This window comes from Coniophora puteana, assembly GCF_000271625.1.
Source record: "Coniophora puteana RWD-64-598 SS2 unplaced genomic scaffold CONPUscaffold_2, whole genome shotgun sequence".
NCBI lineage: Eukaryota > Fungi > Basidiomycota > Agaricomycetes > Boletales > Coniophoraceae > Coniophora > Coniophora puteana.
The window spans coordinates 3,119,507-3,133,409 of NW_006913054.1; the positions used below are offsets into that span (position 1 = coordinate 3,119,507).

Here is a 13,903-nt window from a genome sequence, read left to right on the forward strand (position 1 = left end):
GGTGGATGGATAGGTGAGTCTGCGTGAGTTCTTATATGTTGTTCCAAATCCTTTCCTACCTTTCTTCACTATCCCCCATACCATCTTGTGCTCATGCTATCGAAGTCTGGAAGCGTGCCTATTACAGATCCGTACTTCATGTTCAAGTTTCTCGTAGGCGAATGGAACAAATCAGTCGTCCCTTCTACAGGGTCCCCCACCCTACATACACACTCATGAGTCGGCCGATAACCTATCCTTCATGAAATCGATAGCTAGGCTCCATCTCGGCTTATTCTCCTGGTAGAGCTCATAGCTAGCTCCCGCGTTGTTCCACGCTGAAACATGACAAGAACGAGTGTTGGTCAATATCTTGGATAGGCAGGTTCCAACAGCTTCATGATTGTCCTCGATGCGCGAGTCCAGTAAGTTCAAATCTCTCAGAGAAGCGGGTGCTCTCCGTTGATGCGATGACACGTCGGCGAAGTAAGCGTCGGTAGATACTTTTCTCGCGTCGATTGCCAACGCCAGGTAGTACAGCATCGTCCAACGCTCCAACGCCGCCGTCAGCCCCGCGATGGTCACACCCGACGGCGACTGCCACCCGTGCGTCTCGTTGATCAATAGGGCTGTCAACTTGGGCCACGCGTTCGCCAGCATCACAAACTCCTTATCGGTGAGAACGATGGTGCGATCAGTGGTCAGACACACGAACTCGAGCCGAGCGAAGTCAAGTAAGGGTTGCAGGGTTGAGAATGTCACCCGCGTATCCGCGACATGCGGGTCCAAGATGTTTCGTTCCACAATTATTAACTCTCTCAGTGTTTCGGTCCGGACACGGCGGGCGATGATGTCATTCAGCCTTTGAATGTCGTCTGGATTGTCCTGACGGTCTGATAGGAGAGTGAGCTTCGAGAGCTGTGGAAGATGACCAGGTATGGCTTGGAAGAACTCGATGATCTGTTTGAAGCCGCGACCATGGTTCAGACCGAGAGTGCGCAAGCACGAGAAAGCCTGGTCTGGAAACTGGAGAGTTTTGCTATAGCGGAACCCGTAGATCGGCAGGTCGGTTTCGAACCTCTCGAGGGCACGTAGGTGTGCAAGATGCCGGATAGCTGGGACATCCAGAGGACCGCATTTCAGTACGCGCATGTCTTTCCACCCGCGCACCGCTCGCGAAAGCACAGACACGATGTCTGGACGATTGGGCACGTGCATGCGCATGAGAGGAATCGTGAACGTCCTCAGCTCTGGATAGAGGACGCTGAATTCGGAGACGAGCTTGCTGAGGAACTCGGAAGAATATTGTCTTTGTACTAAAAACCCGTTCATACTCAGGGTTTTGAGCTTTGGACCAGCGAACGACCGCAAGAAGGACATGGCTTCCGCAGAGTCCGCGTCAAAATCCTGCCAAGTGATGCTCTCGAGGTGCGGGAATAACGCATTCTTGAACGCATTGAAGATGATCTCTTTGGGCGGGTTCGAGAGGGTCTCCAGGATTTCTGGAGATAGCCTCTCCCTCCCTAGTTCCCAACCTTCAACCGTCTTGTGGTGCGAGTCTCGCGTAACTCCTCTCAAGACCCTGATACGATGGGCATACTTGAGGAGGACATCCCAATCCGCACTAGTCAAGCCCCGAGTGAAGGAGAGTTTGGCCTAGAATAGTAGATCCCTCAGGTATGAGCACTCGCTACGAAAATCGGGAGCGATCGCACGCACCACTCCTCCTGCATTTCGCTCAGTTTCGCAGCGAATCAGGTCCCTGGGCAGGCATTTGACGAGTGGCACCAGCGATAGCTGCGTGCTCCAGAGCTGGTCTAGCGACGGCTCCGATAGATCATGGCAAGTGACCGAGACCGCAAAGAGGTCCTTGTTGTCAGAGAGTGCAGAGAGGATTTGACAGAGGATTTCGCTAACAAGGAGGGCGGGATGCATGACGGTCGTGTTCAAGTGTGCCGAGTACACGTGCTCAGGCAGCCGGGAATCGCTTGGACCTATAATCTAGTTTGGGATTGAGAATGGGGCGATCATCGTCCAGCCTTCGATAAGAGCCGCTCAGATTCAACTGCATTGTCATTATGGAGACGAATGGAAACGTGCTGTCTAACACTGGCAGACGCGTTCAAATTAAACAGTGGGTGTTGTCGAGGTAGAAGCCAACCATTGCCACTACTGTACGTACGATACTGCCGAATCGATGCCCCATGATTCTCAATAGCAGGTTCCCAAGAGAGAGTTTATATTTGACCGTACCATATGAACGTCTCGTACGCAGAATATCGCACTCTACAATCGCTGCATAATCACGATGGTCATACCTCGGCCGTTAACCTATTCCTCATGAAATCAACAGCCAGGCGCCATTTCGGCCAGCTTTCTTCGTAAAGGGCGTAGTCAGGATGCACACCGTTCCATGCTGAGACCTGACAATAACGAGCGTTGGCCAGAATATTGGCTAGGCAAGTCCCAACTGCTTCATGATTGTCCCCGATGCGCGAGTCCAGTAGGTCCAGGTCTTTCAGGGAAGCAGGTGCTCCGCGCTGACAAAGGGACACGTCGGCACAGGAAGTGCTGGTGGATGTTTCGCGCGCATTGATCGCCAGCGCAAGATATTGCAGCTCTGGCCAGCGATCCAATGCTGCCGCCAGCCCTGATATGGTCAGGCCAGACGGCGACATCCATCCATAGTTCGGATTGATTGCTAGCGACCTCAACTTGGGCCACGCGTCCGCAAGCGTCACAAGCTCGCTGTCGGTGAGGGAGATGGGACGAGAAGTTGAGAGGATCACGGACTCAAGCTGGGTGAAGACCAGCGCTGGTTGCAAGGTCAAGAGCGTCACCCGCCAATTGTCCTCGCTGTGCATCACGGTGCTTTCTTCCTTGATGGCCAGTTCTTTCAAAGCTTTGACCTGGACGCGGCGAGAAATGATGTCGTTCAGCCTTTGAATGTCGTCTGGGCCGTCTCGATCCTCCGCGTTGAGATAGAGCTTTGAAAGTTCCGGAAGGCGGCGGGGTATAGCATCGAAGATGTCGATGACCTGTTTAAACCCATGACCATGCCACATAGCGAGGTCGCGTAGGCGCGAGAAAGCCCCTTTTGCAAGCTGAAGGGTGTTGCTAGAATCAAGTCCGTAGATGGGAAGGGACGTGTCGAGATTCTCAAGCGCGGGTAGATGTGCAAGATGCAGGAGAGTAGGAACATCCAAGGGACCGCAACTCAGCACGCGCAAGTGTTTCCATCCGGACACAGCTCGTGAGAACGCAGCCACGAGATCTGGGCGGTTGGGAGTGTGCATGGAGGGAAGAGAGAATGCGAAGGACTTCAGCGCAGGAAAGAGGACGCTCAAGTCGGCGATCAACTGGAAGAGGTCGGCGGACTCGGTAGAAGCACGTCGTAGAGTAAACCCGCCCAGGTCTAAGGAAGTGACGCGTGGACCAGAGAGCGTTCGTAAGAATGATGTAGCTTCCGCATCCACATCAAAGCCCAGCCAAGTAAGGCTCTCGAGGCGCGGGAATGGCGATTTGGAGGCTGGTGGCGGAGGATGTGAGAGCGCTTGTAGGATGTCTTGAGATAGCCTTTCGACCCCTGGCACCCATCCATGGTCGCACTTGCTGTTGTCGTACGTAACCTCCTTCAAGTGTCTGATACGATGGGTGTATTTGACGAGCACGTCCCAATCCGCACAGGTTAGGGCTCGACTGAACGAGAGTTCCTAGACTCATTCACTCACATATGAGAACTTATCAATGATAACAGGACCAAATGTACATACCCCCACTCCATTGTCGCATACCAACTCCTTCGGCAGGCATTTGACCAGTGGCACCAGCGACGATTGCGTACTCCAAAGCTGGTCTAATGCCGGTTCTGACAGATCATGGCAGGTAGTCGACAACGAGAACAGGTCTCTGTTGGACAGTTCAAGCAGGATTTGGGCGAAGATTTCGCTAACAAGGAGAGCGGAATGCATGACGATTGGGTTCAAGTGTGCGTGGTACACGTGTTGGGGATCGTTGCGGGCGGCAGGCGCCATGATCTGGGTTTAAGATGTTGCGTAGGATGGAGCGAGTACTTATCGCCCAGACCAAGAACGATAGCGAGACTTCTACTGATCATAACCAGCATCATAATTGCTGCAAATAAATCATAATCAGAGTGAGAAAAAACGATCTCGCCATGGGAGACGGATGGTGCGCAATAATATCAGACATGGCAGACGCGTTCAAAGCGGAGACAGCTTCGGGAAATAGCCGCGGGGGCGACGGACCCCGGAACTCTATACAGCCGATTACTGCTTCCGAGAGCCTCTCCACTTCTTTACCCTTCAATTCATTATGAAGTCCTTCCTCTCACTGCTTAGCCTGAAATATTGGTCGTTTTGTCACCACTATGGGGAAAGGTACAATTATACGTCTCCGTTCCAAGTGCACAGCCCACCACTGCCGGGCTTTTGCTTACGACAACAGTACTTGTAAAAATCAGGCGATTTCGGTTCTTGGAAGTCGTATCGGCGCACTTACGATCGATCTCGCTTTGACTTGAATGAGACCCCCTAGAAACCATTGGATTAATGTGACAGTTAATGTCCACTCTTTGGCATACCCGACCCTGCAATCCGAAGTCTAGACTGGAGGTTCGAGCTTAAGCACGTCAATCCGCCAACCCTGACTCGCGCTGCGTCCGCAGGGTTGGATCAAGCATTGTTTCTCATTGACTTTGGCAGGTATCTATGCACTTCGAGCTTTACCGACCCGAGCAAGGCTAGACGCAAAGCTGCTTTCCCTGAGTGGGGTGGCCCTTGCTACTTAAACGCCGTTTCATTGTGCGGATGAGGTACCACCCTTCTCTCTCACTACCATGGGTTTCTCAAGGACTGATATTCCCCCGCCGCTTCCGCCTTGCAATGCGATCGCACTGTCGTACGACACAACACTTGACAAGCGGATGACAGGCCAGAAGTACTCCAGAGTGCTCTTAAGAACCTTGCCGACATACGTATCGATCGAAGACCAGGCTAGCTGCCACTGGTTCCACCAACTTTCACGCAAGTTTGAGGACTGCAAAGATATCAGGAGTGCTCCCATCAACGCCATCTGCGACATTCTAGAAGACAGGTCAAAGTTCGATACGCAGCATATCTTTATCGACATTCAAGACACTCACGACGTTCATCTGCCGCATCGACTTCTACCAGTCGACGAGCTATTTTATACCGTCGCCAAGAAGTTCACCGACTCGAACACGGCATACAGAGTCAAAACATACGTCTTCAAGGAGACGGTTGGACTCCTCGCTAGCGCCAGTTACTCAGATGCCGACATCGTCACATTCGACTCGCTCCAGCCGTTGTCCCACTTTCTTTACATTACCAGAGTTGACATCGACACGCAACGATTCATTAGTCTAGGCGACGAGGACCTCATGAGCATCGCTGTATGCTGGCCTTCCCTGCAAATTCTAAAGCTTAACTCTTCGTACGGCTGGGGTTCTCCGGATCACTACCACCCGTCTCTGGCCCGGCGCCCAACGCTCACGGGGATCATCCGTCTGCTCTTTGCGTGCAGCGATCTACGACAGCTGCACATATCGATCGACGGGACCTCTATCAGCGACGCGATCAGGGTTTTTCAACCTTGTGTTCCCATCCCGGAGCACCGCCTCAGGACCATCGACCTCCTCGACTCTACCTCTGGCGACGCGAGGGACATCAAACAAGCTGCTATCCTCCTTAGTCGTATATTGAAGCAAGCAGATATATCTGCGTGGACGAATGACGCTTTTACTACAGGGCTCAGGGATGCGCATGCGAGTTGGTGGCACCGTGTTATCGAGTCCATTCAAAGATCAAAGGGCGGGGCTAACGAAGAATCGAGGTCTGTCTTTTCCACATTTCAAAGGGCTTGCAAGGCAGTGGGATACAATAGGTCTCGTCGTTAATTTTATGCTGTATCATGGCCCTTAGTGTGGATCTATCTATCATCGCCGACAAGTTGTACTTCTATGCACACGGTCGTTACTTACAACACTACCATTATAATTAACCAATAATAGCATAGCAGCTTTGTGAACTAGTCGTAACCGAACGGTTGGTGATGATAAATGATCCAATGGCGGTTTTCGGAACCAAAAGTGGGAAGGTGCCAATGTCTGAGCAGGTCTGTGCTCTGCTGTTTGACGAAACAGACGCCATCGCACAAGCGCTCACACTGCAGACAAACGGCGATTTTTCCCGGGATGAAACCGAGAGAAAGAGGCGGCGAGATGAAAGCCTTTCCCTCCGAGTTTTGGAACCCCCTTTTGCACAGGAAAAGGTATTCTTTTAGCCGACAATTGCGTCAATATTGCGCTGGTAAATTGGGCGGGTTACCGAATTTGGACTCCACCTTCCCGATTTGGACGTGTTTCTATCAAATCTCCGCACAGAAATGCAAACTCCGAGGCAAAAGTTCATCTTTTCAGTAACTTTTCGCACAGCAAAAGATGGGTGAAAAAGGCTTTCATCTGTCCGCCTTCTTCACTCACTTTTCGTAACAGAAAAATGACAGTTTGTCTGCAGTGTCATGAAGTAGGCGGGATCTACCGGAGATCAGCGGAGAGTGAAATATTACCAATGCCATTATATCAAGCTAGCGATAGTGCAGGACTTCAGCAAGCAAAAGTGATATTTTGGTCGGAGATTAAATATTGAGAGAGCGACTGTGAGACGCAGTTGGGCTGTTTGGTCACCATCGTCGTTGTGCTCTGGCGTCCCAGCTCAAACACCACTGAAACCCGCCGACTCCACCAGATTTTACCACCTCGATAGCTGACTTTGGATGATTTGCTCCACTTCTACGGGTGTGCCAATGTTATAAAGCTTCAAGGTCCCTTCCACGTGCGCGGACACCGGCTACAAGAGCACGTCACCAAGCGAGACAAAAGAGACAAAAGGTAAGGACCCAGCTCAAAATTCCCATTCGAAGCAACTCTCAGCAGATTTAGTAATTCCTTGCATTAGACCTAAGCACCAATCCTGAGGCTGTGACAGGCTTTGACTTCAAAATTACTAGCTCGGACACTCCTGTCAACCAATTGCTCCTCGTCCTCTCCCAGTATGGCGTTTTTACTCTCAAGCAATCGGGTGATAGGAGCGGTCTTTGTGTGCGATTCTATACGCGGTAACTTTTACGGAGGGGTTTGAGAGCAATCCAGCACCGTTGCTTGAGACGCACCTACCATGGGGCGGGTATAAAGGCGGGCTGGGAGGCGCTCATGCCCACCAGCACCCACTCAACGAGCTCTATCGTCATCGTCTACCCTTGTATCAGCCTTTGACCTTTCCCCCTCGCATTGCTTCGCACCTCTCAGGCGATACTCAGCTCGCATACCCATTTCACTACCGGACTCGAGTATCGTTCATCCCAATGGTCAGCACCCGCTCCTCCACCAAGGCTATGAACACCCGTTCGTCTACCAGGTCTGGGAGAATCGTAAGTTCATCATGTTAATTCATACTCTTCACGTACTTATACTCTTATAGACGAAGGAAGCGCCCAAGACTAAGACCGTCCGCAAGGCCAAGGCCACCCCGAAGGCCAAGGCGGTCCCCATGGGCAAGGCTCCTTCGAAGGCCAAGGCACCTCCGAACGGCAAAACGCTTCTCAAGAACAAGACCGACTCAACGCGCAAAAATGCGAAAGTCTTTTTCTGCACAGAGTGCGTCGACAGGGGCTTCACGCGCAAGTCGGATCTGCAGCGTCATGCGATAGGCCACCGCCCCGATGCCGAAAAGTTCAAGCAGTACTGTACAAAGCCGGGTTGTTCATACGGGACGATGCAGAAAGGAAACCTGAAGAACCATATGGTCATGCAGTACGTCGGTTATCACGATTCTTCTTCATACAACCATTGCTGACACAGCGAGGGTAGCACGCAATCAGCGTTCCGCTGGTGCCTCATTGGAGACTGCGATTTCAGCTGCACCGATCCATCTAGCGCCAATCGTCATCGCAAGAGGATTCATCTCATGAGCGCGAAGCAGTTCAGGGAGTATTGCAAAACTCACAGTATCGACGCGAGTCCGAGACCCACCCGCCCTGGATCTGTTCACGCTCCGACGGAGGCGACCTCTGAACGCACCGACTCTGGCTATGGACTTGGATCACCTTCGGCGGCATCCTCTTCCGCTCCCAATGGGAACTCTGAAGTGAACCTCGACGACCTTATCGCGTTCAGCGAGGAGCATTCAGAGGCTGGCCCCGTCGATATCAGCTACTATGCTCCTGACTCCCCCCTGACTCCTGCTGCGAGCCCGTCGCCTCATCTCGCTCAGCCTGGTATTGCTCCTCCTTCTCCCGAGGACCACATCACTCGCGTAGTCATCGATGACAACATCCCTCAAGAGACCGAGTCCACCGCATACACCGAGGCCTACCAGCGGGAATCTTCCACCTTCGAGGCCGAGGGCTCCTCTAGCTTGCCGGATCGTTCGGAATCGGTGCATTCTTTCTCTTCTGCAACTTCCACCCACGTCGGCTGCGGGACGTTCGACCCGAGCACCATCCTGCCGATGCCCGAGAATTATCAGCCCCCTTCGCCCACGTCTCTATACGGCGGCCGTCTTTCTTCCTCTCTTGAGTATTACCCCCTGTGTATGAGGACAAACACGCTCCACGGCGACCACTCCTCTCAGATCGATGCTTCTTCTTACGGACACGATGCGCAGCAGGGATTCCACTATTCCAGCGAGATGCATCTGGCTTCGTCTATGGATGGGGACCAGGAGTTTGACATTGAAATGGACGGACCCGCTCCCGACTTTGATTTCGAGGTGCCTGCGCCGGTCTCTACGGCGACTCCTCGTGGTGTTAGCATCTTCGGCGGACGCCTCTGGGCCGATTGGTTTGCGCCTGAGTCCTCTTCCTAATTGTAAGGCGTGGTCAGGAAATTGGATAGTCCGCAACGCTCTCGTCTTCTCTACTTCAACAATCTATGATTGGACTTTCATTTTATCTAATGCGAGCTTCATGTGGCTTTGGAACTTACCCTTACAATATACCTCTTTATTTTCATCATTTCCTTCGCACCTCGACGCATTCATTTTATCTATTTTCGCACTAACATCGGATCCATCCCCTGTATCATGTACCTGTACATATCTCTTGAATAAAACACCATAATCTGTCTCTATGCTTCGTGTGAGATGCCAGGGAGCGGGCTTTTGCTTCGGCGCTTGGTGAGTTTGGCGCGGCGCGCGAGCGCTTAGACAAAAAGTAAGGCGCGCGGCTTACCTGATTTGGGCGTCTGCTCTTTGTTCATTTCCTTCACCATGTCTGACGACGAATACATCGCCGCCGACTCTAGCGGCCAGGCAAGCACGGAATCAAGCCCACCGTTTAACGGATTCTTTGGGCCTGCGACGGGTCCAGAAGAACTTCAACACCTCCGAGGGCCAGCCTCCATCTCAGCGGCTCAAGACGACTTGAACCCCGACACATCCACCAGTCCCTCAACTCCAACCAACGCCCTCGACCTCCGAGCTCTCGGCCTTAATCTACCCTCGATGTGCGACAACGGAATCGGGCTCTCCTCGCTTGAGCGGCTCGTCGACGTCTCGCGGGACCCGATCTTCGCGGCGGAGCTCGCGCTCGCGATCCAGGGCGAGCGCAAGCGCGTGAACGAGGCGCTGGCGATGCGCGACTCGGCCGTAGCGCGGCTCGAGACGGCGTACGTGTCCGTGAGGCAAAAGGCCGCTGTGATCAAAGAGCTGGAGGAGGAGCTAGGGAGGATGAAGGTCGCGGTTGCTCAGGCCCAGACGCGCGCTCCGGCTGCCACTCGCGACGAGGGTCGGGATCAAGATCAGGACAAGGACCAGAATCAGGATCAGGATCAGGAAGAGGACCGATCTCTGGCTAGCTCTCAGGAATTCTCCGCTGCTGATGACTCGAGTTGCTCTGGTTTCTCTGGTTTCTCTGCTGGGCAGGCTACGACGAAGGTTACTGCTGTGGTGTCGACTGGGACTAACGCTGATAGCGACGAGCTCGTGTTCGGAATACCTGACCGCGGAAGTTCTGCAAGCGCTCCTCCTGGGGTAATATCGAAAGGGACTCCGCTCGGACTACAGCTACACCTTGACGCGAGGAGGGGCTTCGGTGGGGCGCAGCCCTTTGCAGGCTTTTCCGATACACCGGTACGTATGTTCTTGCGCACTAAACGTGATCTGATAAACTCACCTCCGCACGACGCATATATCAGAAAACGCCAGACCGACCGACATCGTCGCCCTCCCAGTTTGCGACGCCGAGCCAGGGATTCCCAAGCCCGTTCTCAGGGGGGCTATTCAGCCCGACGTTTCAATCTAACCATTCGGCGCTATCGCAAGGTCATTCTTTGTTCCGCAGTGATCGTGGCTTTAACATACAGGTGCGTTATCCACTTGTAAGATGTTATGGATAAGATGATTTAGCCTGATGTGATGTCTAGCCTCTCCCGCCGGTCGGGCTCACAACTGAAGAGTCCATCGATGCGAGAAAAGCTGTCTTCGCGTCACTCCCGTCACCTATGGATATGCCAGACGACGATATTAAACCTATCGTGCTTCCACATCCATATACGCTGCATGAGCTTCTTGGAAACGCGCCCTTGGTTCGTGCTCGTTCTATGGCAAGTGCAATACTGATATCAATGTCTCGTCCAGCATCTCAGAAACCTGTTTGTTCCTTTGAAACAAAATGTAATCCTCTGACTGACTTGATATCATAGGCTCTCCCAGTATAGACTTCTGTACGACCTTACGACATACTGGTGCCCGGACCGTGAGGAGCATGGATACTACCTAGCCCCTATCTTTCGGTGCAGCACGAATCCTCGTGTTACCACTGCGCATAGATGGGGTGGTGTCGATGTCATCGGTCCTTCCTCTGAACCAATTGGTGCGTGAACGCTGGTGAACCTGTCAAGAGCTGACAAAATGTGCTATTGTACTGTAGAATGCTTTTACAACACGGATGGCAAGTGGTACTACGCTGGCGTATATAGACTGTTCCGCATGGACGACCTCACCACGCAGGAATGGGATGCCCTATCACACGAAGTATTATTTACCTCCTTCGGCCTATTCGCATCGCTCACTATACTACCCATAGGCGACTCAGGCTCTGATCAAAGAGACGATAGCGGCCCGCAAGAACGTCTCCCCTCAAACCCTCTACGAGATCGGCCAGCTGTACGCTGCTGGCGCCCTCAGAATCGGATGCGTCGGACTGCAATGTATCGGATTCAACGCGCCCCTCTACTCGGCCATCCGCGAGTACGCCGACACGCTGACCCGTGCGCGCAAGCTCAGCGCGGACAGCACGCGCTCGGCGGGCTCGCCGTTCCGCGCGCCTATCGGACCGGGACCCGGCTCGCCTCGGCCCTTCGGATCACCGAGGATCGCGCCCGGCGCTGCGTCGCCGCTGCCTGCCCCGATCGGCACTGGCTCGCCCAGGCGCTCTCGTGTCGCGTCCCCGATGCCTGCGCCTATTGGCTCTCCGAGGTCTGCTATGGGATCGCCGACGCCGATGCCGAGACCGATTGGATCTGGGTCTCCGCGGCTGGGGAGCCCGAGGCCTCCTACGATGAGGAAGGGGAGCAACGTGCCTCCGCCTGGGATCGCTTGATGGCTACGCAGGCAAAACCTGGCAATATCTGGTACTCGACTCTGGTTTTTCTCTCTGGTATTCCCTTCTCTAGAAAAGGCGTATCCCCTTAAACTTCAAGACGTCCTCGAACTCGAATTCTGGCAGCTGGCGGTTACTCTTTCCCCGATGACTCTTTTATGGATCTCTGGCACGAGCTTTCGCGGGCAACTCTGTAGAACGATAGACCGAACCGAACTTAGCATTCAAAAGTACTCGTAGAGAATGTATTATTCACACTGTAGAATTGATGGTTGTCATACTCAACCATGTTTGTGTGAGCCAACGTGAACAAGGACAGTTAGTGTCAACGACAAGAGACCGGGGCAACGTCCTCCGAAGACATCCCGGCTACTTGGATAGCCGGAACCGTTCTCCGCGCGTTGAGCAACCCCACACTGTTCTGACCAGAGACTTGCACGTCAACCACCATCTCTTTGAGTCTTCTTAAAGCTTTCGGGCACTTTTTACCTTTTACTTTTCTCATTACCCTAGCCCTTACTCTCATTAGCAGAACCGACGAACATGGCACCCGTCGGTGAGCAGAACTGAAATCCGGCAGGCTAAATGAATGGCACTGACCGAGCTTGTTCCCGTCTTCGCTTCTTTACGCCGGCGGCTAGACTTATCCATTAACTCTGTCTTCAGCGTCAAGGGCAAGGTAGCGCTCGTTACCGGCGGCGGATCCGGTATTGGCAAGGCCATCAGCGCCGCGCTGATTCAGAATGGCGTAGCCAAGGTGTACATCGCGGCACGGAAGGAGGCGCAGCTGGAGCAGGTGTGTCAGAGTGTTCTCGCTGGGCTTCCAGTGCGTATTTGGGGTGCTCATGAGGGTATGTGACGGCGTAGGCTGTGAAAGAGCTCAACTCGGTACGGGAGGGGAGCGTGGAGTACATTGTGGCCAACTTGAACGTATGTCTCTCCCTGACGACACCTTCGGCCTCTTCGTCTGACTGAGAGCTCGAACCTCATGGTCACAGTCAAAAGCGGGTGTAGACAAGCTTGTGGAGGAGGTCAAGCGCCGCACGTCCAAGATCCATATCCTCGTGAACAACTCGGGCGTGTCGTGGGGCGCGCCGTTCCGTGATGTGCCGGAACAGCAGGGCTGGGATAACGTTATGGCGGTTAACGTGAAGAGTATCTTCTATCGTGTGTCTGTCCTCCCCGCTTTTCCACGCTTCTATGTTGACTTTGTCGCCAAATAGTGACGGTCGGGTGAGTGATACAAACGGATTCGCCCAGTTCATGGCGGCTTACGAGGAAACGTAGGCTCGTGGACCTCCTTACGAAGGACTCGACCGCGTACGATCCTGCACACGTTATCAACATCTCCTCCACCGCCTCGGTCACTCCTCATACGGAGTCCGTTACGAGCGCCGATGGAAATGGGACCATTGCTTGTATGTGCGACGTCTGCTAATTGTGCCACTACTCTGACTCTTGGATTACTAGACAACGTCAGCAAAGCGGCTGGTGCGTTTCATCCTGCTTATTTGCATAGATTGAGAGTTTAGAGGCTGGATGTTGAACAGTTAACCACCTTACGTCGATTCTCGCCGTCAAGCTCGGCCCCAGCCACGTCTGGTAAGTGGAAAGACCATCACTCGGCCCTTGCGTGAGGCTGATAATTGTCTTTAGCGTGAACGCAATTTGCCCTGGGTAAGCGTCGGTGAAGTTTTCAGCATGAACGGGCGATTATAACTAGCGTTCAGCATCTTCCCATCCAAAATGACTGCATTCGCGTTCAAGACCTCTGGCGAGGAGAAAATCGCAGAGCATCAACCTACTGGTACGTATCTCTATTCCATGCGTTCTCTCTGAGCGGCTACCCACTGGACTTTCTCGTCTTTTTTCGATAGGCCGGACCGGCATCCCCCAGGATCTTGCTGGAATCGCGCTCTTCCTGTCGTCGTCGGCGTCTGCGCACGTTACCGGCGCTCATATCCTTCTCGACGGCGGCCATACTCTGGCAGTTCAGGGTATAGCACCTCAGCCGAAGCTGTAGTCCGATGGATGCATAAGTTATTAGGTTCGAGTTTTCGGTTGTTATAAATGGTAGAAATGATGTGTACTGTCCTCGTCGGTTGCTTTCCGTCGTCCTTTCGCACTCCAACTTGTACGCATCGACGTGTGGACTTAGTTTGACAAGTCTCTCGTACATCAACCATAAGGTCAGACCTTCGGGATGGTGCCTCAAGATCTCCTTCTCAGACCATCACGACCCGAGGGTATCAAACACCACTACGCTAACAGCAAGATTAATTAT

General features: G+C 53.2%; 5 protein-coding genes across 5 annotated transcripts; 4 read left to right on the forward strand and 1 right to left on the reverse strand.

The window, feature by feature from the left end:
* Nucleotides 1-213: 213 nt before the first annotated feature.
* On the reverse strand, nucleotides 214-4,194 carry CONPUDRAFT_142143 (uncharacterized protein; the record flags this gene model as incomplete). Its single annotated transcript, XM_007766896.1, has 5 exons — nucleotides 3,753-4,194; nucleotides 2,298-3,692; nucleotides 2,162-2,189; nucleotides 1,699-1,973; nucleotides 214-1,635 (listed from the first exon to the last, which is right to left on the reverse strand). The coding sequence occupies exons 1-5, from the start codon at nucleotides 4,011-4,013 to the stop codon at nucleotides 214-216; spliced, it is 3,381 nt and encodes a 1,126-aa protein (XP_007765086.1). The 5' UTR covers nucleotides 4,014-4,194.
* A 643-nt stretch (nucleotides 4,195-4,837) lies between these two features.
* Nucleotides 4,838-5,917, forward strand: CONPUDRAFT_70421 (uncharacterized protein; the record flags this gene model as incomplete). Its single annotated transcript, XM_007766019.1, has 1 exon — nucleotides 4,838-5,917. The coding sequence occupies one exon, from the start codon at nucleotides 4,838-4,840 to the stop codon at nucleotides 5,915-5,917; it is 1,080 nt and encodes a 359-aa protein (XP_007764209.1).
* Nucleotides 5,918-6,731: 814 nt separating this feature from the next.
* On the forward strand, nucleotides 6,732-9,131 carry CONPUDRAFT_162824 (uncharacterized protein). Its single transcript, XM_007766897.1, has 4 exons — nucleotides 6,732-6,910; nucleotides 6,978-7,449; nucleotides 7,500-7,831; nucleotides 7,889-9,131. The coding sequence occupies exons 2-4, from the start codon at nucleotides 7,384-7,386 to the stop codon at nucleotides 8,883-8,885; spliced, it is 1,395 nt and encodes a 464-aa protein (XP_007765087.1). The 5' UTR covers nucleotides 6,732-6,910; nucleotides 6,978-7,383; the 3' UTR covers nucleotides 8,886-9,131.
* Nucleotides 9,132-10,441: 1,310 nt separating this feature from the next.
* On the forward strand, nucleotides 10,442-11,619 carry CONPUDRAFT_47136 (uncharacterized protein; the record flags this gene model as incomplete). The annotated part of the gene is made up of 4 exons (XM_007765802.1): nucleotides 10,442-10,644; nucleotides 10,721-10,890; nucleotides 10,948-11,051; nucleotides 11,104-11,619. Coding segments are annotated over 4 exons (993 nt in total), but the record flags the coding sequence as incomplete, so codon positions are not given.
* A 459-nt stretch (nucleotides 11,620-12,078) lies between these two features.
* Nucleotides 12,079-13,748, forward strand: CONPUDRAFT_118646 (NAD(P)-binding protein). The gene is made up of 11 exons (XM_007766898.1): nucleotides 12,079-12,175; nucleotides 12,261-12,415; nucleotides 12,487-12,549; nucleotides 12,618-12,786; nucleotides 12,843-12,852; nucleotides 12,907-13,037; nucleotides 13,090-13,110; nucleotides 13,170-13,221; nucleotides 13,276-13,296; nucleotides 13,350-13,426; nucleotides 13,497-13,748. Exons 1-11 carry the CDS (start codon nucleotides 12,163-12,165, stop codon nucleotides 13,640-13,642), a joined length of 858 nt encoding a protein of 285 aa, XP_007765088.1. The 5' UTR covers nucleotides 12,079-12,162; the 3' UTR covers nucleotides 13,643-13,748.
* Nucleotides 13,749-13,903: the final 155 nt, after the last annotated feature.

What these genes read in the sequence shown, in the direction of transcription:
- CONPUDRAFT_118646 (XM_007766898.1), top strand. An exon ending in ACATTGTGGCCAACTTGAAC is followed by an intron (nt 12,550 to 12,617) that starts GTATGTCTCTCC and finishes TCATGGTCACAG; the next exon opens with TCAAAAGCGGGTGTAGACAA. An exon ending in CTCGGCCCCAGCCACGTCTG is followed by an intron (nt 13,222 to 13,275) that starts GTAAGTGGAAAG and finishes AATTGTCTTTAG; the next exon opens with CGTGAACGCAATTTGCCCTG.
- CONPUDRAFT_162824 (XM_007766897.1), top strand. Translation starts at nt 7,384, where the DNA reads ATGGTCAGCACCCGCTCCTCCACCAAGGCTATGAACACCCGTTCGTCT. An exon ending in CTACCAGGTCTGGGAGAATC is followed by an intron (nt 7,450 to 7,499) that starts GTAAGTTCATCA and finishes ATACTCTTATAG; the next exon opens with ACGAAGGAAGCGCCCAAGAC. An exon ending in AAGAACCATATGGTCATGCA is followed by an intron (nt 7,832 to 7,888) that starts GTACGTCGGTTA and finishes CAGCGAGGGTAG; the next exon opens with CACGCAATCAGCGTTCCGCT.